This window comes from Leptosomus discolor, chromosome 8 (assembly GCF_034619465.1).
Source record: "Leptosomus discolor isolate bLepDis1 chromosome 8, bLepDis1.hap2, whole genome shotgun sequence".
In the NCBI taxonomy this organism is placed as follows: Eukaryota; Metazoa; Chordata; class Aves; order Leptosomiformes; family Leptosomidae; genus Leptosomus; species Leptosomus discolor.
The window spans coordinates 40,036,505-40,056,834 of NC_141398.1; the positions used below are offsets into that span (position 1 = coordinate 40,036,505).

The 20,330-nt window shown below is 55.0% G+C and overlaps 3 protein-coding genes and 1 non-coding gene across 12 annotated transcripts in view; 2 read left to right on the forward strand and 2 right to left on the reverse strand.

Moving 5' to 3' along the window:
* The first annotated feature begins 2,213 nt into the window (after nucleotides 1-2,213).
* On the forward strand, nucleotides 2,214-5,990 carry LOC104354280 (SNF-related serine/threonine-protein kinase-like). Its single transcript, XM_009961153.2, has 5 exons — nucleotides 2,214-2,802; nucleotides 4,197-4,338; nucleotides 4,522-4,734; nucleotides 4,831-4,968; nucleotides 5,126-5,990. The coding sequence occupies exons 1-5, from the start codon at nucleotides 2,214-2,216 to the stop codon at nucleotides 5,988-5,990; spliced, it is 1,947 nt and encodes a 648-aa protein (XP_009959455.2).
* A 1,443-nt stretch (nucleotides 5,991-7,433) lies between these two features.
* TRNAK-UUU (transfer RNA lysine (anticodon UUU)) lies at nucleotides 7,434-7,506 on the reverse strand. Its single transcript has one exon. It is a non-coding gene; the product is annotated as a tRNA-Lys (tRNA).
* Nucleotides 7,507-9,180: 1,674 nt separating this feature from the next.
* Nucleotides 9,181-12,792, forward strand: SETD6 (SET domain containing 6, protein lysine methyltransferase). Its single transcript, XM_086469370.1, has 9 exons — nucleotides 9,181-9,207; nucleotides 9,358-9,456; nucleotides 9,549-9,693; nucleotides 10,200-10,341; nucleotides 10,639-10,833; nucleotides 10,991-11,114; nucleotides 11,423-11,603; nucleotides 11,830-11,972; nucleotides 12,467-12,792. The coding sequence occupies exons 1-9, from the start codon at nucleotides 9,181-9,183 to the stop codon at nucleotides 12,776-12,778; spliced, it is 1,368 nt and encodes a 455-aa protein (XP_086325496.1). The 3' UTR covers nucleotides 12,779-12,792.
* Nucleotides 12,793-15,138: 2,346 nt separating this feature from the next.
* The window catches only part of CNOT1 (CCR4-NOT transcription complex subunit 1), a 59,974-nt gene continuing 54,782 nt past the window's right edge, over nucleotides 15,139-20,330 (reverse strand). For all 9 annotated transcript variants that reach the window (XM_086469210.1, XM_086469206.1, XM_086469211.1 and 6 more), the window contains 7 exons: nucleotides 20,067-20,168; nucleotides 19,650-19,823; nucleotides 18,181-18,330; nucleotides 17,127-17,307; nucleotides 16,605-16,737; nucleotides 16,370-16,504; nucleotides 15,139-16,224 (listed from right to left, as the gene is read on the reverse strand). In XM_086469210.1, coding sequence (XP_086325336.1) covers nucleotides 16,146-16,224; nucleotides 16,370-16,504; nucleotides 16,605-16,737; nucleotides 17,127-17,307; nucleotides 18,181-18,330; nucleotides 19,650-19,823; nucleotides 20,067-20,168 — 954 coding nt within the window. In that variant the 3' untranslated portion in view covers nucleotides 15,139-16,145. The remainder of the gene's footprint in view (nucleotides 16,225-16,369; nucleotides 16,505-16,604; nucleotides 16,738-17,126; nucleotides 17,308-18,180; nucleotides 18,331-19,649; nucleotides 19,824-20,066; nucleotides 20,169-20,330) is intronic.

A 20,330-nucleotide genomic window follows, 5' to 3' on the forward strand; every position in this document is an offset into this window, starting at 1 on the left:
CTGGCTGGGTCCCCCAGTGCACCACACACAGCCAGGACCACCCCCTGCACAGCACCCAGCTGCCTCCTGCACCCCACATGCATGGGTGAGGACCCATGTTGGGTTGGGGGCAGGTTTGGGAGCTGCCCTCTTCCTAGTCCCAGTCCTATTCCCAATCCTGAAGCCAGGGTGGGTGCTGAGTGCCCCATCCAGCCCCATTCCTGTGGTAGGAGCTGCTGGGCAGCTTGATCCTCCATCCTCGACCCCAGGGGGGGTCGGGTCCCCGCTTTGTGCTGCCCCCGGCCCTCGGCTGACGCCAGCCCCCGAGCACAGCCCTCGGCCCAGCTCATTAGGGCCTGTTTGCAGGCTGCGGGCGGAGGACTTCTGGGAAGGCATTAGCAGTAACAAGGGCGGCCGCGCAGAGAGCTTTTTAATCTGCAGGAGCAACATCTGCTTTGTGCGCATCCCTATGGCCAGTAACGAGCTAAATGAGGTGGTCGGCCGCTCGCTGGGCCGCTTCCAGGAAAAGAAGGCTCACAGCCAGCAGGGGGGACAGGGACAGGGGGGGTGACAGGGCTGCGTCCCCAGCCCTGGCTCGGAGCTTCTGGCCCTGAGCGAGGGTGGGAGTGGGCAATGGAGCAGGTCGGCAGCGTCTCTGAGCGGGCAGCCTGGGCAAGAGCCTGTGCCATGGCAGGACCCTCGGGAGACAAGCCCGGGCAGGGGGCTCGTCCTCCCTTCCTGGAAGCGGCCTGGTGGGCGGGCGGCTCATTTAGCTCGTTACTGACCCTTGTTACCGCTAATGCCACCCCAAACGGGCACTAATGAGCCGGCCAAGGGCCTCGCTCGGGGGCTGGCGTCAGCTGAGGGCCGCGGGCAGTGCTGCCCGGGGTCTCCGCCTGGGAGGTGAGGTGAGATGAGCATCGCCCAGGCCTCAGCCCCGGTGGGGGGCGGACGGGGCCCTTTAAGGCGCGAGCCCGGAGCCGCCCTGACGTCAGCGGGGCGGGCGCGCCCGGGCAGCCGCAGCCCCGGCGGCCCCAGATCCGCTGCCCGGGTGAGTGCAGCTCCGGCGGGGCGCACCGGGGGGGGGGTATGCGGGTGAGCAGGGTGCTGGGGGTGGGTATTGGGGTGCCCGGGGGGCTGAGGTGATGGGGACTGGTGGTGGAGTGTTGGGGTGCCCGGGGGGCTGGGGAGTGGAGGTGGGAGTATGGGGGTGACGGGTGTGCTGGGGAGTGGAGGTATGATATTGGGGTGCCCAAGGTGCTGAGGACCTGGAGATTGGCAATACGGGGGTGACAGGGGTGCTGGAGACCTGGAGGTAGGGGTATTGGGATGGCCAGGGTGCTGGGGACCTGGAGATTGGCAATACGGGGGTGACAAGGGTGCTGGAGACCTGGAGGTAGGGGTATTGGGGTGATGAGGGTGCTGGGGAGTGGAGGTGAAGGTATGGGGGTGATCAGGGTGCTGAAGACCTGGAGGTAGGGGTATGGGGGTACCCAGAGTGCTGGGTTCATGGGGACCTGGAGGTAAGGTACAGGGGATCCCAGGGTGATGGAGGATTTGAGGTAGGGGTATTGGGATGACCAGGGTGCTGGGGACCTGGAGATCGGCAATATGGAGGTGACAGGGGTGCTGGAGACCTGCAGGTAGGGGTATTAGGGTAACCAGGGTGCTGGGGAGTGGAGGGTATTGGGGTGACCAGTGTGCTGGCAACCTGGAGGTAGGGGTATGGGGGTGACCAGGGTGCTGGCAACCTGGAGGGAGGAGTGTTGGGGTGCCCAGAGTGCTGCAGTGCTGGACACCTGGAGGTGGGGGTATCAGGATGCCCTGGGGTGCTGGGGAGTTGAGGTGGGGGTATGGGGGTGTCCAGGGTGCTGGGGACTGAAGGTGAGGGTATTGGGGTGCTCAGGGTGCTGGGGACCTGGATGTAGGGGTATTGGGGTACCCTAGGGTGCTGAGGAGTGGAGGTGGGAGTTTTGGGATGTCCAGGGTGCTGGGGACTGGGAGGTGGGGGTACAGATGGGTGCCCAGGTCCTGAGGTGCTGGAGACTGGGAGGTGGGGTGTCGGAGGCATCCAGGCTGCCCAGGGTTTTGGGGACTCTGATGTCCTGGGGATCCTGTTGTCCACAGTGCTGGGGGACCTGCTATTCGGGGGTGCCCCATCCCTCACCCCACACTGCTCAGCGGCTCCCCCATCTCACAGTGCCCGATGCCCATCCCTGCCTGACGCTGCCACCATGGCCGGGGCGCAGGGCTGTGGCGAGGGGAAGATCGCGGGGCTATACGACCTGGAGCGCACGCTGGGCAAGGGCCACTTTGCGGTGGTGAAGCTGGCGCGGCACGTCTTCACTGGGCAGCGGGTGGCCGTCAAGGTGATAGACAAGAGCAAGCTGGCGGGGGAGGCGGCAGGGCAGCTCCTGCAAGAGGTGCGCTGCATGAAGCTCGTCCAGCACCCCAACGTGGTGCGCCTCTACGAGGTCATCGACACCCACGCCAAGCTCTACCTCATCCTCGAGCTGGGCGACGGTGGGGACATGTTCGACCACATCATGCGGCACGAGGGCGGGCTGGCCGAGGCACGGGCCAAGCACTACTTCGCCCAGATCGTCCACGCCATCTCCTACTGCCACAAGCTCCACGTGGTGCACCGTGACCTCAAGCCCGAGAACGTGGTCTTCTTCCAGGAGCAGGGGGTGGTCAAGCTCACCGACTTCGGCTTCAGCAACCGCTTCCAACCTGGCAAGATGCTCAACACCAGCTGCGGCTCGTTGGCTTACTCCGCACCCGAGATCCTGCTCGGGGATGAGTACGATGCCCCAGCTGTCGGTAATGCAGTGGGGTGCAGCCACGGACCTGCCTCCCTCCTGTCCCTTGTCCGAAGCATGGTCCTCCCAGCCGGGTACCACCTTATCCTGGGAACACCCGTGCCCTGGTGGTAGTGCTGTCCCTGCAGGGGGCAATCCTTAGCTGCTCGGCTGCCTAGCCCTGCTGTGGCATGAGCTGGTCCTCCCTGCGGAGGCCATCCCTGCACCCGCTGAGATTCCCCCAGAGCGATGGTTCTTGACAGGGAGGCGAAAAAGCCCAAGCAGGCTGTGAGCCTGGCGTGGCATCCGCTAGTGCTCAGTGAGGGCACAGCAGCCAGCAAGCCGGCTCTAGTGGTTATTTGGGAGGGGTGTTACCGGAAGGAAACCTGTTGGGGATGCTGCTGTTTGGGCGGAGGAGCTCTGAAAGTTTCCTTTGCTCCATCCCTGCCCTGAAAACCGCTTCCTCTCCCTGGCTCCCAGCACCCTTCCTTCCCTGGGTACAGGGGGGCTAGGGGCACCAAGAGGCTCTGCTGGGACAGAGGTGATGTGGGGAGGAAGCGGGACCTGAGTCAGCTCCACTGGAATTTGGGGCAGGAGGATTTAGCAAAACAAAACATGAGCCCCTAAAATAAAAAGCCCAGTGTCGGCTGAGGGAAAGGCAGCTCTGGAGTTGGGAACAGGGATGGCTTGGGGAGACAGTAGAAAAATAAGCTGGTGGCTCTGCAAAGGGAGAAATCTGGCGCAGATGAGAACATTTCAAACACAGGCACTTGACTTAAGAAGCTGAAGGTATTAATGGAGAGCCCTGGGGCGTGCTCAGCATCCTAAAAAAGTGCTTTTGCAGAGAGTCTGTGTACTTGTCAGGAGGATCAGGTGAAGAAGATGCCGCTGGCTCCAACCCTGTGCCCAGGGCAGGGCAGTGATCCTGCTCTGGCTAGTGCCCACACAGCTGTAGGCAGCTGGAGAGCCCAGATCGGTGCCGCATCCCTGTCCCATCACTGTGGTGTCCCCGCCGGCACAGCCCAGTGGCAGGATGGTTGTGGGGCCTGTTTGGGAAGTGGGAAGCTGAGTAATGACATGAAACATTGCTGTGCGTGGGTGACTGCGGGGGGGACAGAGCTCAGGGCTGGCTTCCCTGTCACCACCTGGGAAAGGGGATAAGACCTCAACTGCTTTGGTGAAGCCCCTTGAGATGTGGGGATGGGGAAGGTCCTTCCTCACCTTGGTGGGGCTGTGGTCCCTCCATCCGTGAGGGTGGACCTGGGAGCTGTTACCTCCAAGGAGCATCCCACTGAGCACTGGTTTCAGCTGGATTGGCAGTGGGGGCTGGTGGGGTGGCCCCACCAGGGTCCCTGGGATCAGGGTGCTCTCCTGGGTCATGGTGGGTGCAACCTGAACTGCTGCTGTTTCTTGCAGACATCTGGAGCCTAGGGGTCATCCTCTACATGCTGGTGTGCGGCCACCCCCCCTTCCAGGAGGCCAACGACAGCGAGACCCTCACCATGATCATGGACTGCCGCTACACCGTCCCCCCACACATCTCGGCACAGTGCGCTGAGTAAGCACCTCCCCCCCGCCCTGCCACACTGGAACCCCCTGGACCCTGACTTGCTGCCCCTGGGGGTGGGTGATCTGTTCCCGGGGGATGTCTGGAAGTTGGGATGGGAAAAGGGGGTAAAGCTGCTGAGTCTGGGGTTTGCGTGCTGCTGCAGGATTGCAGCATCACTCCTCTCCCCCGCAGTCTCATCTCCAGGATGCTGCAGCGGGACCCGAAGCAGCGAGCCTCCCTGGAGCAGATCGAGGGCCACACATGGCTGCAGGGGGTGGACCCATCCCCTGCCAGCCGCTGCCTGCTGCCCCTCACCTCCCACAAGCGTGTGTCCGAGGAGGAGCACGAAATCATCCTCCAGGCCATGACGTGCGGGAACATTGCGGATCGGGACACCATCCAGGAGTGAGTGACGGGGTGGGATGCCGAGGCGGGAGCCCCTGCGAAGGGCTCTGGGGGTCCCTCTGAGTGCACTGACGTGGGTCCCTCGGTCCCGTGCAGGGCGCTGGAAGCTGATCGCTACAACCACATCACAGCCACGTATTTCCTGCTGGCGGAGAGGATGCTGCGGGAGAAGCAGGAGAAGCAGGGCCACCGCCTCAGCCTTGTCTACAACCTGGCCAAGGAGGTGCAGAGCAGGTGAGCCCCCCTGCTGGCCACCGTCCTATATCCCCTCCATGCTACCCCAGGTCCCCAGTGCAGGGTCCTGCCCTGTCCCCCGTCCCCTTCCTCACTGCAGCCCTTGTGCTGCCCAGCTGGGTGCCAACACCAAACCTCCATCATTCCCCTTTCTCAGGACCAACTTATCAGACACATTCAGCCCCATGGGCAGCGCTGGCGGCCTCCTACCGTTCACAGACATGCCAGGCGGCCTTGCCACAGGCTCCCGGCTGCCCCCCCTGCCCACTGGAGGCGACGTGGGTGGCCGGCAGCCCCCCAGGACTCTGCTGAAGGTCCCTGCCGTTGACACCACCATCACCAAGAGCACCCCGGCCCTGCAGCAGATCTGTGAGGAGGAAGAGGAGGAAGATGAGGAGGAGGAGGGGAGGCCCAATACCATGGAGAGGAAGAGCAGCTCTCTGAACCAGGAGCAGATGCGAGCCTTCCTGCGCGCCCGCCGCCCACCCAGCCGTGGGGAGGTGTGGGGGCCAGGGGCTGAGCTGGGGGGCCGGGGAGGGCGCCCGGGGGCGGCCTGGACTGGGAAGGGAGTGAGCGGGGGCCGGGGTCCCCTGGTTATGCGGGGGGTTGGAGCTGAGCCCCATAGGAAGGAGGAGGACACAGAGCCTGGGGGCTCCTCAGGAGAGCGCCCCGGGGAAAGGGGAGCCATCCCATCACCCCAAAGCAGCTCTGCTGGGGTCCACCAGGTGCTAGGGGCAGAGACACCCCTTGATACCCTCCCGAGCCCTGCGGACAAGTCCCCAGGACAGGGAGCACCCACCAGTCCAGCCAGGCAGTCGGTGGAGAGCTCGGGCCCATGGGGCACTGAGGGGGGCGTGGAGAATGTGATCAAGCTGGACCCGGGCAAGAGCAAGGGGGGCAGCCTGCGGGACAGGCTCCTGCAGTTCCCACTCTGCGAGAAAGCCCTGGCCTTCAAAATCCGGCCGGGCTCCAAGGAGAGCCTCCTCTCCCTGGGGCAGTTCAACTGCTGCCATGTCATTTAAGCCCCTGGAGTGAGGGTCCAGCCTGGCTGTGGGGTCTGGGAGGGTGCCCGCTCCCCTGCCTTTGGTCTGCCTGTGACTCACAGAGCAGTGGGGCTGGTGGGGGACACGTTGCCCCTGCTTTTGTCAGCTAGCACCCACCCTGGGCACCCACTGCGACAGACTCCCCCTTCCTGGGATGGGGCTGCCCTCGGGGGTGAGGTGGGCTGGGGTCTGTCCCCGCACCAGCTGGCATGTCCCCAAACCCGCGGGGCTGCCGGAGCAGCTCCATGGCCCCGCTGGGGTTGGATGGACCACGACACATTTTTTTAACTACTAGAAATAATTTTTTAAAATAGTCTATTTTAATGTAATTAAATAGAGATTGCTATATCCCCTCCACCCCCTCCCTGGGACGGCGGCTCCCCCCAGCCCCACAGTGTCCATGGCCCCAGGGCCAGGCTGTCCTGCCTGTGGGGCAATTGCTTGTCTGCCTGCAGCCCGCCCACCGTCCCCCCCCTCCCCCCCCGCGGCTGGGGCCAGGCGCAGCCCTGCCCGAGACCGTACCCTGGGCCTCCTCCGCAAATAAGCTTCCTATTTATTATCTCTTTGTTTTCTTGCTGGCAAGAAATGAATGACGACTGAGGCGCGGGCCGGAGCTGTGCGATGCGCGCGTGGAAGGGATCGGAGCCGCTGGGAAGCAAAGTTCATCAGGCCAATAAAATAAGCTCGTGGGTTGATGCGGGTACCGTGTCTCGTTGCAAAAACACCACCATCCTCCAGCCCTGCAAAGGCTAGGGCACCAGGGGTGGCTGCCCAGGAGCATCTGCCTGAGCTGAGGTGGGCAGTGGGGGCTGGTTTGGGGACTGTGTGATGGATGAGGGATGCAGCGGGCATGGGATATCCCTGCCCAGGGCTGCTTTGGCACTGCCTGGCTGGCGTCCCCAGCCACCGACGCAGCCCCATCTGGGGGAGCATGGGGCTCGCAGCAGCTGTCCCTCAAAGCAGAGCAGGGTTTCAGCGTGCACCTGTATGGACCCCAAAATGGAGCTCCACAGGGAACACCCAAAGGTGCAAATTAGGGTGTGGGGCATGGCGAGAAGCAGGTAGAAGGAACCACGGGCCTCCAGTGAAGCTCAAGGTTCAACCACACTCAGCCCCAGGGCTGTCCCCAACAGCTCTCCATCCCCAAAACCCTGGGGTGGGGCACTCCTGAGCCCTGCAGTTCCCCACTCAATGCTCTTGTCCAGCCCTGGCTTCCTTCCCTCCAGCTTTGCTGTCTCTCCCTCCTATCTATCCTATTTCTTCTTTTGCAAGTACCCCCAAGAAGAGGATGGAGCCAGCCCTGGAAAGGCCCTCAGGGAGATGATGGTGGGAAAATAAGGTGGGTGGGGAGCCTGCAGCCCCCCCAGGGACATCAGAAGGAGGTGCCACCCCTGCCCCCAGGCTCCTAAAGGACAAAGCCTCCGCCTGAACAGGGGCTTGAACCCTGGACCCTCAGATTAAAAGTCTGATGCTCTCCCAGCTGAGCTATCCAGGCTCATGTTTGGAGTGGGGGAGGGGGGGATGTTCAGGATAGGCAGTGAGGACCCCACTTCCCTGTGGCACCAGTGGGATGACATAGGGACTTGGGTTGACCTCTTCCACCCCTAGACCTCCCCAACAAGTCCACCGCAGTGGAGGGCATCCTTCCACAAGGAGCAGCACCGCAAGGACCTCTGCCCTGCCCTGGCACCTCTTCCTCAGGCAACGATGGGGTCACTGTGGGGGAGGTGACCACCAGGATTGTCCTCCTGGGGACAGCCAAAAGCCAGAGTGGCGAGGAGGAGGAGGAGGAGAGCCTGGTGGGGCTGTGGGTGCCAACCCCATCAGCCTGGGAAAATAATAACCAGGCAGCAGTGGGCTTTGAACTTGCTTTTCCAGCGCCCGGCACCAGCTCCTCAGCCTGCTCGGCCGCACCACCAGCACCTGCCAGGCTCAGCACCTGGCTGCTGCCCGTGGGCCGGGCTGGCCTCGCACCAGGGCACCGATCCTGGCACGGCCACGTGCCCCGGGGAAGCGCCAGCGCTGTCGGGATGCGCTTGCAGGGAGGGCGGGCGAGTGGGCACTGCAGGGGCCGCTGTGAACCCCCGCAGCGCTCCCAGGAAGGCCGGGGGATGCGGCCAGAGGAGAGAGGCGGCAGCGGGGCCTCCTGCTCGGCGGCCGTGGTCGTGAGTGGTCCGTGCTCTGCCCTGCGGCTGCAGCCACCTCACTTCGAACTGAGTCACGGCAGCGTTTTGGCCCAGGGCCGGTTCTCGGAAAGGCCGGGCTGGAGGTGGGAGGGAGGCGGTGGCAAGGTCAGAGGGGCTTCTGAAGGCCACCCGTCATTTTCTCTGGCCTTTCCTCCCGGGGAACCCACCCTGCCAGCCCCAGCCCAGCTCGGAAGGGGCTGGAGAAGATTGAAGCTGACCCCAAATGCTCATGGGATGGGGGAGAGCCACAGGGACAGCCCAGTCCCCCAAAAAGCTTCATGAGGCCTCCTCAAGCACCTCACATGCACTAACTGGCTTTGTTAAGAGCAACCAGCGAGGGCATTTGCCTTCCCTTCTGATGGGACTGGGCCAGGATTAATTAGCCAGGGGCTGGAGAGGTGACCGTGTGCCTCAGGAAGGCCCTAGAAAGGGGAGCAGAGCTCAGCATGGACAGTTAGCGGGGTGGGGAGATGCTGACTGAATAAAGCCGTGAGCTTAATTAACCTGATTAATTAGAGTGTGCTGCTTTTAACCCGTGTCTGGTGGTGCAACCCCACCGGTGCCCGAAGACACGGCCCCCGCAGCGGCACCGGAGCCCCCTGAGGTGCACGAGGTCCTGGGCGGGCACACCTGGGTGGCGGAGCAGAGGCCGCGGGGTGCAGGGAGAGGCCCCTGGACCCCCCGGTGGTCCCTGGATCCCACAGAGGAGTCCCGGGAGGCCCCCGGACCCTGCAGAGTGGCGCCGGGAGCCCCCCAAACCCCTCGGGGAGGCCATACAAGGGCCCCAGACAGAAATGGAGGGACCTTCAGGCTCCTCGGAGAAGCAGCTACAGGGCGGGGCCACCCGGCGCGTTTCCACCGCAGTTCCCTCCCTCCTTTTCGGACCCCCGCGGCCACCGTCCCGGCGATAGCGGTGGGGCCCCCGCCCACCCGGAAGAGCCCGGCAGGGCTCACGTGGTGCTGGACCACGTGTTCGCAGCGCCATGGCGTCGGCACCCAAGAGGCCCAAGGTACCGGGGGGCGGGGGGAGGACACCGGCCGGCTCCGGGGCTCCGCCGGCAGCACCCCCGCCCCGAGTGCAGCCGGGAAGGGCTGACCCCGGCTCTCGGGGGGCTCCGGGAAGGGTGCCCCCGCTTCACCCCCGCCCTGTTCGTCCCCAGGCGTCCAGCGGGAGCAGCGCCCGCGGGCAGGGCAGCGCCGACCCCCTCTGCGGCTTCCTGGCGTGGTGCGGGCGGGCCGGGGTGGAGCTGAGCCCCAAGGTGAGGCGGGCGGACGCGGGGTGGGGGGGGGGGGGGGGTGGGGGGCGGGGCTGCCTTCCCCGGCCCCACTGACCACTGCCCTCTCGCCCCAGGTGCGGCTGAGCAGGGAGGGGGCGGTGGCGGGGTATGGCATGGTGGCCGCTGAGGAGCTGGAGGCGGGAGAGGTCCTGTGCACCGTCCCCCGCAGCGTGCTGCTGTCCCAGCACACCAGCTCCATCCACGCGCTCCTGCAGGAAGGTGAGCACCTTCCCCGCGCCAGGCAGCTCTGCCGGCCTCGGCAACCTGCTTGGGCTCGTTCCGGAGCAAGGGGAAGGGGCCTGGGGTGTAGGGGATGGGGGGCAGGGAGGGCAGGGCTGTGAGCCACCAGGGAGGAAAGAGGGGTGGCCAGGCACCCCTTTACTGCCGCAGGGAGCGTGGAGCCATGGCTGGCAGAGAGTAAAGGTGGTTGCTGTACTATCGCTGATGTTTACAGGGGTGCTTTCCCTAGGGCCCTAGGGAAAAGCCCAGTTCCTTTCTTGCCTCGTGCTGAGGGGAGGGTTCTGGCTTACCCATAGCTGTAAAGCTGGTTCTGCTTCAGCTCAGGACCAACCCCAGCTTGGAAAGGTCTTGCAGACTAAAAGCAGAAGCCCCCAGCACAGGCTGAAGTGAAAGACCTGTGCTTGGCCTTGGAAGACTTGTTCTCAGAGGAAAAGACTAAAACGTCAGATTAACTTACTTTTTCTGCATTGTCTTTGGTTCCTTAGCCCAGGAGTCCCTGCAGAGCCAGTCGGGGTGGGTGCCTCTCCTGCTAGCTCTGCTACATGAGTACACGACCAGCAACTCCCAGTGGCAGCCTTATTTCTCCCTCTGGCAGGACTTCAGGAGCCTGGATCACCCCATGTTCTGGTAAGGTGAAACTAAGCAGGGCTGCAAGGTAGCCCAGTGTGACAGCTGAATGCAGGCATAGTCCAGGGGCTGCTGACGAGGGATGGATATGGTCCCACTGGCTGATTCCATTCCTCTATTCTACCCCCTGCTGTCAATGGCAGTAGCCTGAGGGACCTGGTGGTGGAGCTAACTACAGGCATAACCAAAAAGTATGAATCTGGAGAGCACAAGGAAGCTGAGATTTTTGAAGGAAGAAGTCTTAGACCCTGTTCACTAGGGCAGACGGAGATAAACCTGCTCTTTTCCTTGCAACAGGCCTGAAGAAGAGCGAACAAGGCTCCTGCAGGGCACAGGCATCCCAGAAGCTGTGAACAAGGACCTGGCTAACATCCACCTGGAGTACAGCTCCATCATCCTGCCTTTCATGGAGTCCCACCCCAACATCTTTGACCCCAGCCTGCATACGCTGGAGATGTACAAGCAGCTGGTGGCATTTGTCATGGCTTACAGGTGAGAAGAGAGGGCTTTGCTCCAGCAAGGAGCAGGATCATAGGAAAGATGATAGGCTGTGTTACTTAAAGGTTGCAGTTGCACGAGAATGGTAAGGTGAAGTTTGCCCTGTGCTACAGGGTGTACACCTGGCTTGTCTTCACCACCCTTGTCTTAGCTTTCAGGAGCCTTTGGAGGAAGAAGATGAAGATGAGAATGGGCCAAATCCTCCAATGATGGTGCCCGTAGCAGATATTTTGAATCACGTGGCCAACCACAACGCCAACCTGGAATACGCTCCCGTGAGTGTGAAGCCGCTGTGCCAGGCATAGTCACGGTTTGGTTCCTCTCCCCTACCAGGCCTTGGGGAGTGGTGGCACAGCGAGGCTGGCTCTCTGAACCCAGAGCAGCATGGTCACCTGCCAGGGCAGCAAGCCAGTCTGGACTGGATCTTGTTAATATGAAGCCATTTTGCTCAACATAGTCCCCTGGTGCATGCCTGACTTTAGCTGGGAAGAGCTTAAAAGTCACCTGAGCCTCTTCAAAACACCTTGTTTCCAAGCGGTAGGATCATGGCAGCTCTAAGAGCCTCTTCTCTCCCTGCTTGCAGCAATGCTTACGGATGGTCACCACACGGCCCGTCAGCAAGGGACAAGAGATCTTCAACACATATGGGCAGATGGCCAACTGGCAGCTCCTACACATGTACGGCTTCGCAGAGCCCTACCCTGGCAACACCAATGACACGGCCGACATCCAGATGGTGACAGTACGCAAGGCAGCACTGCAGTGTGAGTGGCACTTGTGGCTACTTGGGCAAGGATGGGGATCTCTGCTAAATAGTGATGTAATGAAGCAGGGATCAAGGAGGACATGAAAAATAAGCCTTTTCCACAGCATTTCAGGTGCTGGGGCTACGCCTTGTGTTTTCTGCCTCCTCTTTCCCCTTCTCCCTTCACCACCACCCTGTCCACCACAACCCAAGTTGGGTTTGCAGCTCTGCTCTCTTCAAAACAGGTGCCAGAAGTGAAGCAGAGAAGCAGCTGGTCTCAGAGCAGTGGGACTATTTGTGCCAACTGGAGATGGTGGGGGAGGAAGGCGCCTTTGTGCTTGGCTGGGATGAAGTGCTGACAGAGGAAGAGCTGTCCATGACCCTGAAGGTAAGCACTGCCACATGGTGGAAGAGCCACACAAGGAAGAGCACAGACCAAGCATACTGCAGCTGTGCAAACCAGCATGCAGAATGGCTCGCTGGAGGTGGGGGGACAAATGTAAAGCCATTTGGGTACTAACACTCCTGCATGAAAAGTGGTAGGGGGTGTGGTACCATGAGCAATCTTCCTTTCCTGAACTAGCCACCCACACGTGCATACACACCAGTCTGGACTGGCTCCATGGCCACTGCTGTTCCGTCTTTGTAGGTAGCAGCTAAGATGTCTTTTAAGACTGTTGCCAAGACCCAGGTTTGCTGTTTGAATGTTCTTCTAACCCACAAGTTACTGTGGTAGCTAAGCCCATTTGACACACTCACCATTAGTGCAGCTGAGGAGTAACTCACCTCCTCCATGTGGCTCTAAACCTACACTTCAGCAGAGGAGAAAGCCTCATGTACTCACCCTGCCAGCAACTTGTCTCTTTGCCTGGGTCATTACAGGTGCTGTGCATGTCTCAAGAAGAATTCAAGGAGTACAAGGAACAAGATGGCTGGGAAGATGACAGTGAGGAAGAGGAAAACTCTACCCTTTCAAACGAGGCTCTTTCCAGACTTAAAACCCCTTGCAAGAAGCTCCTCTATGACAGCGTGCTGCTGACCCTGGAGTCCTACGGGTCAGACTTGAAAGCAGAGCACGACTTGCTTTATAACAAGGAGGTTTATGAGAAACTGAGTCGAAGGGAGCAGCAAGCTTTGCACGTGCGCTATGGACAGAAACGGATCTTGCACCAGCTGCTAGAGCTGGTACACTAGAAACCGGCTGCTCTGGAAATGAATGGCCTGGAACTGTGCTTGGGAAGGGAAGGTCAGCCTTTGGCCATCTCTTCTACAGAGCAAGAAGAGATGGCAAGATTGAGTATGGGCCCACTTGTCCCTCCTATGACACATGGCTTTTTAGCTACCTCTACATAAACAAAGTTATCTTCCACAGTGCAGAAGTGGTTTTGGGTGGCCTTATCTTACACCGAGAGCTCTGAACACAACTGCCACCTTCTCCTAGAGGACTTAGGAAAACCCAGACATCCTGATGGCTGTTTTAGGAAGGCAGCTGTACACTGTCAGAACAGCACATGAGTTCCCTCATTTAGCATCAGAAGTCTAAGGCAAGAACTGCTCCTTGTCTAGATGAAGAGGGCAGAAATCCAGCTGTTAGCTCTTAGCTTAGAGGTTCAGAGTAAACACCTGGCAGGTGGAGATGTTGACAGCACTAACTCTTCACCTATACTTGGTTAACACTGAGCATTTTAAAGAGTACAAGCCCATCCATCTGGTTTTCAGGTAAGCTCAGTATAGCAAGATATTTCCTTTTACCTCTATAAAAGGCATTTCTGTGCAGGCTAAGCATTTGATGCACACTCTCCAGTTGATACAGTTCTTCCCTGAACTCAGGCATTGCTCTGCATCATGTTTAGCTTTATCAGTATTTTTCCCTCAGCAGTTTTTGCATGACAAAACACCGGAGGCCAAGCTATATTTAATAAAGACACTGGAGGCCAAGCTGTATTTATTAAAGACACTTCTTACCCAGCCAACGCTGTCTACTTCAACAGGGTGCAAAGCCCCATCTAAGAGGTGGGACCTTTGCTACTGCTGCAGTTAGGAGTACTGCAAACAAGTAAAATGCAGACTGTACTGGAGATAGAGGTCAGCTACAGCCCTCCCTGCACTGCTGGGGGCCAGGGTAGTTTAGCAGTACTCAGGCTAGCATTTTTTAACTCCCCTTTTACAGTTGTGTAATGCAGTGGCTGTTTAAGAGTTCAGTCTGCCATCCTGGCACTTCTCTCCCTGCTAGCAGACTAGACTTCAAACTAGGCACACAGTGGTTCAAAAGGTTAGTCTTCATTTCTTAAACACAAAGTGCATCATACCCAGAGCCTCTCCTGGCAAGGACACTGGTCATCCTTGGGGAGCCAACACCAGTGCCATTTACTTTAACAGCACCAGCTACCAGTTCCTTACCTGCCAAGAGATGATACAAAGCACAGTAGCCTCCATCCTACCAGCCCAACTTATGTTACTGGGATCTTGGCCGAGTCCTGTCCACCTTCCACCCCCTCTTTACACCAGCCTAACAGTTCTTAAGCCTTAAGGGAACCAGCCATGTACAGCAGCGTTAGTACAGAACCAGAGAGACCTTTGAGCTGTTAGGACAAGTCAATAAGCTCTGCATATGGTTTGCTACAGTTGAATAGCAGAAAAAAATCCCATGGCATCTGGACTAGATAAAGAAAAAGTGGTTGCTGCTAATTGTCTGTATCCTAACCCAATACAGGAAGAAGAGTAAGCTGGCATTGCAACACCAGAAGCAAAAAATTACAACTTTTTCAAGCACAACCACTGGCCTGCTGAAGAAGTGCCAGGGAATTGTAGGAACTGGCGAGAGACCACTCCTCAGCACATGCGAAACTGAAAAAAACACTGCCTAGAAACAGGTCAGACAGGGAATTCCCTCTGAGCTGCAGTCCAGTGGCACAGCTGGCTCGGTAGTCCCCTGGAGCTAGTTCTTGCTCTGTGCAGCAAGAGCACAGCCAGGTACACAATCCCTTAAACCTGAGCAGGAAATCCTGACCTCTCCACCCACACAATAGCAGTTTGTTAAAGCTATCTAAAAATCAAGCAGTGAGGCTTTATTGCCTTGTATCTGCTAGGCATAGGCTAAAGGACTCTGTAGTATTAGCAACACTGAAGCCACCTATCCTTATTGCAGCTAACTCCCACCCCTGCACAGACCCCTGCCAAGGACAGCATCCTAGAGCAGGGCGAACATCATTGGAAGTGAAGCTGATCTGCTGTCTGTGCTCTGTATCCCTCCATGGCAAGCAGGTTCCCTTCCAGCACAACTCTGAGACAAACTCTGCTCCTGAACTTGGAACTAAGATATTTCTGTCTCCACACAACGGTCCTTTCCTTTTGCACTTCAAGGCAAGGCCCTCTCTAGTCATAACAGTTCTCCCCTCTGACCTCATGCTAGAAAACAAATGCAGTTGCTTTCAGTAGGCAGTGCTCAAAACACACTGGAAAATTGCAGTTTTGGGGTGGGTGGAACAGGCTTTGAAAGACATCAACTGGCCAGGCAGGATGGAACTGGAGAGAATAAGCAGAGTGGCACATGCTGCATGTCATGACTTTAATGTGTAACTACAGTATGCATACATACAAGAAGTGGGAGAACTAAAGCCCAAGAACTAGAAAGGCTACAAAATACAACACATGGACCAATACTTTACAAAACATTCAAAATCCTTACAAAATGGGCTGTATTGGTCCTTTGGGTTTTTTTTTCCCCTTTTGGTTTTTGTTTTTGTTGGTTTTTTTTTTTTTTACAAACTTATACTGTGTGGTCACAGGGGTAGGGTGGGAAAAGGTCTAGATTTAACCCCCCACCTTCCAAAATTTACAAGTGTCAAAAAAAAAGCTATAGGCCTGGTCTCTGGTTTCTTTACTAAAAACAGCTGACCCTCTCCCCAAGGGCCTGAGGTGTGTCTTCTCAAACGGAAAGGAGGCATTCTCTGACCGCCACTCCACTTGCTGTCTGTCAGCACTTGATGAGGGTGGGGGGAAAGCAACACTCAGCCTTAACCCCTCCCTCACCCCTCCCACACTCCATAATATTCCCATATTCCAAACACATCCACCTTTTTGTGTAAAACAACTTAGTGATTTAAAGGTCCCCCATCCACATAAAGAAAAATAAGTTACATAATATTATAACTGGCTTTTCAATATTCTTTGGGAGTCTGGGAATGTCAGGACAAGGAGGTCTGCCCCAGACAAATGCTTGGCATCAGCAACTGCCCCTTTATTACAAGCTGGACAGGCACCAGTTACCCACTTGCCTTTTACACAAGTTGCACAAACCCAAAAGTCCAGACAAACGTTTCTGTTCTTTGTATTTACACTAGTTCAAAATGATATTCACAGCATCTTCTGAATTTTGGCCAAAAGTCAACAATTTGTTTCAAACTTTGGAACGTGCCCACATAGACTTTCACCCAGGGTCTGTGGCGTCTACCCAATCAAGGGGGCTGGGAAGGTCAGGAGGAGCCTTACAGAGTCTTCTGTCTGTTGATGGGTCGGGGACCTCCAGGCTGGCACACTTACTACGCAAGATGCAGCTCATCTAACTGGCACCAGTCCCTTCCATTACTTGCTGGGCCTGCTTCTGCCCCATGCAGCACTGTGCAACTGACTGGAACAACCTGAACACAGAAGCAAGGCAGCGTTAGATGCATTTATGGCAGCCAATGGCACTTCCACTATGAAACATCAAAACCTCCAGGTACAATTCAGCCTCTGCTTCAGATATACATTGTTTTAGTGATTTTGTGGTGAAGTTATACTCACTTCTCAATTTCTGGAGCACAGTGAACAAACTCATGGTTCCAAAACTTAAATGCTGGATTTTTTATCAGCTCAATGAAAGTAATAAGGAGACCCCAGGGATGAGGCCTATTCACAATCAGTCTTTCCAAGAGAACCCTGAAACCCAAAAGTAAACACAGTTAAGAGCTGAAAGACACAAAATACACAAGGAAAGCACAAAGCTGAATGCTGGCAGGTGAAATGCCTTCCCTCTCACCTAGTGATCTGCTCCTGGATAGCCTCAGTGTTGGCCTCTGCAAACAGGTACAGCATGGTGCAACTGAAGTAGTGGGTGTGACTGTTGGGGTATCGCAGCTGATTGGCAATTGCATTCAAGAAAAGGTACCGGCCTGCAGAGAAGAAAAAACAAGTACTGTAGTTTCCCTTACACACGCAAAAAGGACTAAAGAAGCAACTAGTATTGCTTAAGGTTAAGGTTTGTGAGCCTGCCTTACGAAGGTACAAGAATCAGGAACAACTGAAGATATGAAAAAGCCTCATCAACCCAAGCTGTTGGGGCCCTAAGAATTCCATTCTTAAACTTATTTCTCATTCCCTTGAATACCTTGAACATTTGGTTTTAATACTGCTCCTGTTTTCAGAGTTAATATTGTAGCATAGTGTTACTTACTGTGAAGTCACTAGCAGCTACGTGAAATTATCTGTATTTCGCATAGCTCAAACAGACAATCCGCTGTTAAATTTGACATTGCATGAACTAGAAGTGTTCCCAGCTCACCTTCAGTGTCTAGGTCTACTGCCAAATTCTGGAAGATGTCCATGTGAGCCGAGTGGGTAATGGTGCTCATAGAGGGTGTGCTGCCTTTGTTGTGAATGTGCGCAATAGCTTGAGTACCTACGTAGAGCACCAGTGCATTAATCAGCTGGATGTTGTAGCGGTTGCCAGGTTCATTTGATACCTAATAGCAAAGATATGAAAGCATTAACATTCTATATTTCTTCAATCAAAGGTACAGCATGTACAACAAAAGCATCCAAGTGTTTTCCTGATTGCACAGAAGACAACGTGCTCAGACATCCACAAATTCAATGCTTCAGTCTGAGCAATTTGCTGAGAAAGCCCAGCTTCAGTCCTGAAGTCTGTCGCAAGCCAGGCCATGCGACGTACGAAGTATTGTTGGCTAACAACTCTGAACTGGGCTTTGGCTGCTTGGCCTTTTTTCATCCCTGAAGTATTAGCATGCAGATCTATAGATTTCTAACAATGAATCCATTTGGAGTCAAAATTTAAACAGACTAAAAAAACCGCAAACAAGTTCCATAAAACCTGCTGAATCTTAGACAAAGCCTGGGTAAACAGTGCTGGAGTCACAAGACTCTTCATCAGCCAGTTGTTGAGGACAAAAAAAGGCAAGCTTGATGCCATCAGCTCTGACAATATTCTTCACTAAAGATCTGCAAGGTTGTGCACTAGAGAGATGCAAGCAGAAGAGTCAAAGTTTTAAGTAACTTTACATTTTCACTATAAGCATTTGGCAGCTCATGTAGATAAAGCCAACTGCTTTTAAATTAGATCATTTTAGAGTCATTAAAGTCAACATTCCTCTTTCCTTAAAGCCACCTGGCTGAAACTACTTAACACACACATCCTGCTAGGGAGTGGCAGAAAAATTATTCAGAGAAGTGTGCATTTTCAGAGGCTTTTCTACTGCCTGGAACACATGCTTGCTACACACCAACAAGATTCCTGCAGGAAAGGAAGGTGACTCAGCCAGCAAGATCATTTGTCCCACACTATTTAAATTCAGCATCCTCAGAAACCAACCACTCACTTGTAGGTTGCTGCGCAAGTCAGACAAAAAAGTGACCGGAGAACGAGTTTTGAGATACGAATCCAAGTCTTTCTTGAACTGAGGTGGCATCACTCCAGTGAAATTCGTGAGTATTCGTGGAGCAATATTAATCTCACTTAACATGTCCACCTGTTGAGAGAAAACCCAGTCAGCTAAACCACAAACCATCTCTAAGGCAACAAATTGCAAAAAACAGATCTGCAAGTGATATTACATCACCTACTACTGTTGATCACTTTTTCCTACCAGCAAAGAAAAGGAAACGCTAGACTTTTGCAGATTTCAGAAGAAACTTGGTCGCTAATGTGCAAACTTCTTAGACAACTGCCTCAGAATTGAGACTGGAGGATAAAAGAATTCAAGGGCAAAGGCTGTAGGGTAATTCAGTCACCGCCTCTGAAGTCTCCCTATGCACACTCAAGACAGTTTGGTAGTTTAAAAAAGTACAAACATCCACAAAACCAAGAACAGCCTTCTTCAATCTCCAGAAGCACTAACCAAATGAGTATTGCAGCTTCACTCCCCATCACCCTGCACAGCCCAGGCAAGGATGAATAACAGGACAATGCTTTAGCAGTGTGAGAAAGTTTGCTTCTAATCATTCCACGCTTAGCAGACTAGCATATGCCCAAAGATTTAATCAGATAACATTAACACTTCTCAAAGTCTTTCCCTATCATGCAAGAGGCTTGCTTCAGAATGGTGGTTTCTCTCACTATTTTCAAGATAAGATGGCATCCCTGTTTCTCATGAAAAAGTATTTACAAGTACATACTGCCCAGACACCAGCTCTTCAGCAGTTAACTGAACTCTGGAGCACAAACTATACAACTCAGCATGAGCTGAACAAAACAGACAAGAACCGTTGGCTGAACTTTCAAACAGCAGAGCCACAAAGACTGCTTAAGCACTGTTTTTCAGTGCGGAATGAGACAGCAAACTGATAAAGACGCCCTTGCTCCAACACTGTGGGCCAGTCAGATCTAGGGACGGCATCAAATCAGTCTCCCTCTGGAAAAAGAAGAGCCCTCTGGTTTTCCACGCAAAAGCGAGGATCTCGATGCAGTTCTCATGTAACACAAGTCTTAGCCTATCCTTTCAGGTTGAACCTGCAGAGGCCTTGCAAGCAAGCCAAATATCTAATGAAGCCACACAGACCAGAGGCAAGCAACAAGTTTCATATAGGACAAGGATTGTATCCCGCTCTGTATGGAAAGTGTTGAACATTGAGCATCAAACATAACTGAAACCTACCTGCCTTATAAGCAAGCTGTTCTGCTAGAATGTCACTTAATTCTCAAATTACATGTTAACTTTTGAATGGTTGCATCAATTCAAGTAACAGTTAAACTGTTCCCAAAATTCCACAGTCTCTGCCAACAGACTGGATAAAGACTATTTGGAGCGCTATAGCTTCCTGTTATCAAACTCATGAAATTAAGTCCTACCTTTAGATTGGGGGTGAAAGGGTCTGGAAGCCTCATGTTCCGTGGGAAGGCACTCAAGATCAGATTCCTTAGCTGAATACAGTTAGGTGGGATCACATCACAGAACCCATAGTGGTAGTCACAAAGAAATTCCGGGAAATCATGCAACAAGACCAGCAATACACGCAGAGTGCCCTGTGAAATAAAATATAACATAAGAGGTGTGTAACTGCTGAAACTGCTCAACAGCTTGCAGAGCCATCCATCTATGTCATGTGGTTAACATTAAGAGGAAGAAATTAATCTGGGAAGGCAGCCTGTTTCTGCCCTACCCCAGATTTGCATTTAACTCTTAAAATATAAGAGAACAGTAAATTTTGCTACCAGAACACCTCTACTTTGTTTGGAAATAGTATCTAATAGCTGACGGTTTTTTACCTTGTAAAGAATTTGCATAGGTTTGGTGAGTTCCACATTTCTAAGGAAAGGAGCCAAGTACTTGAAAAGATCAATCAATAACTGGGCATACATAGGCCAACCCTGTCAAGAAAAAAACAGGAGGTGGAAAACAAGCAATGAAGATCAGTTAATCTTTATTTCAAAACTATAATTAATATTGGTCTTCATATAAACCTGGATCGAAGTTATGCCTGGCTGCTAGCTCTAGCAGCAAGTGCAGCACAGCTCATGTCAAGGCTTTAG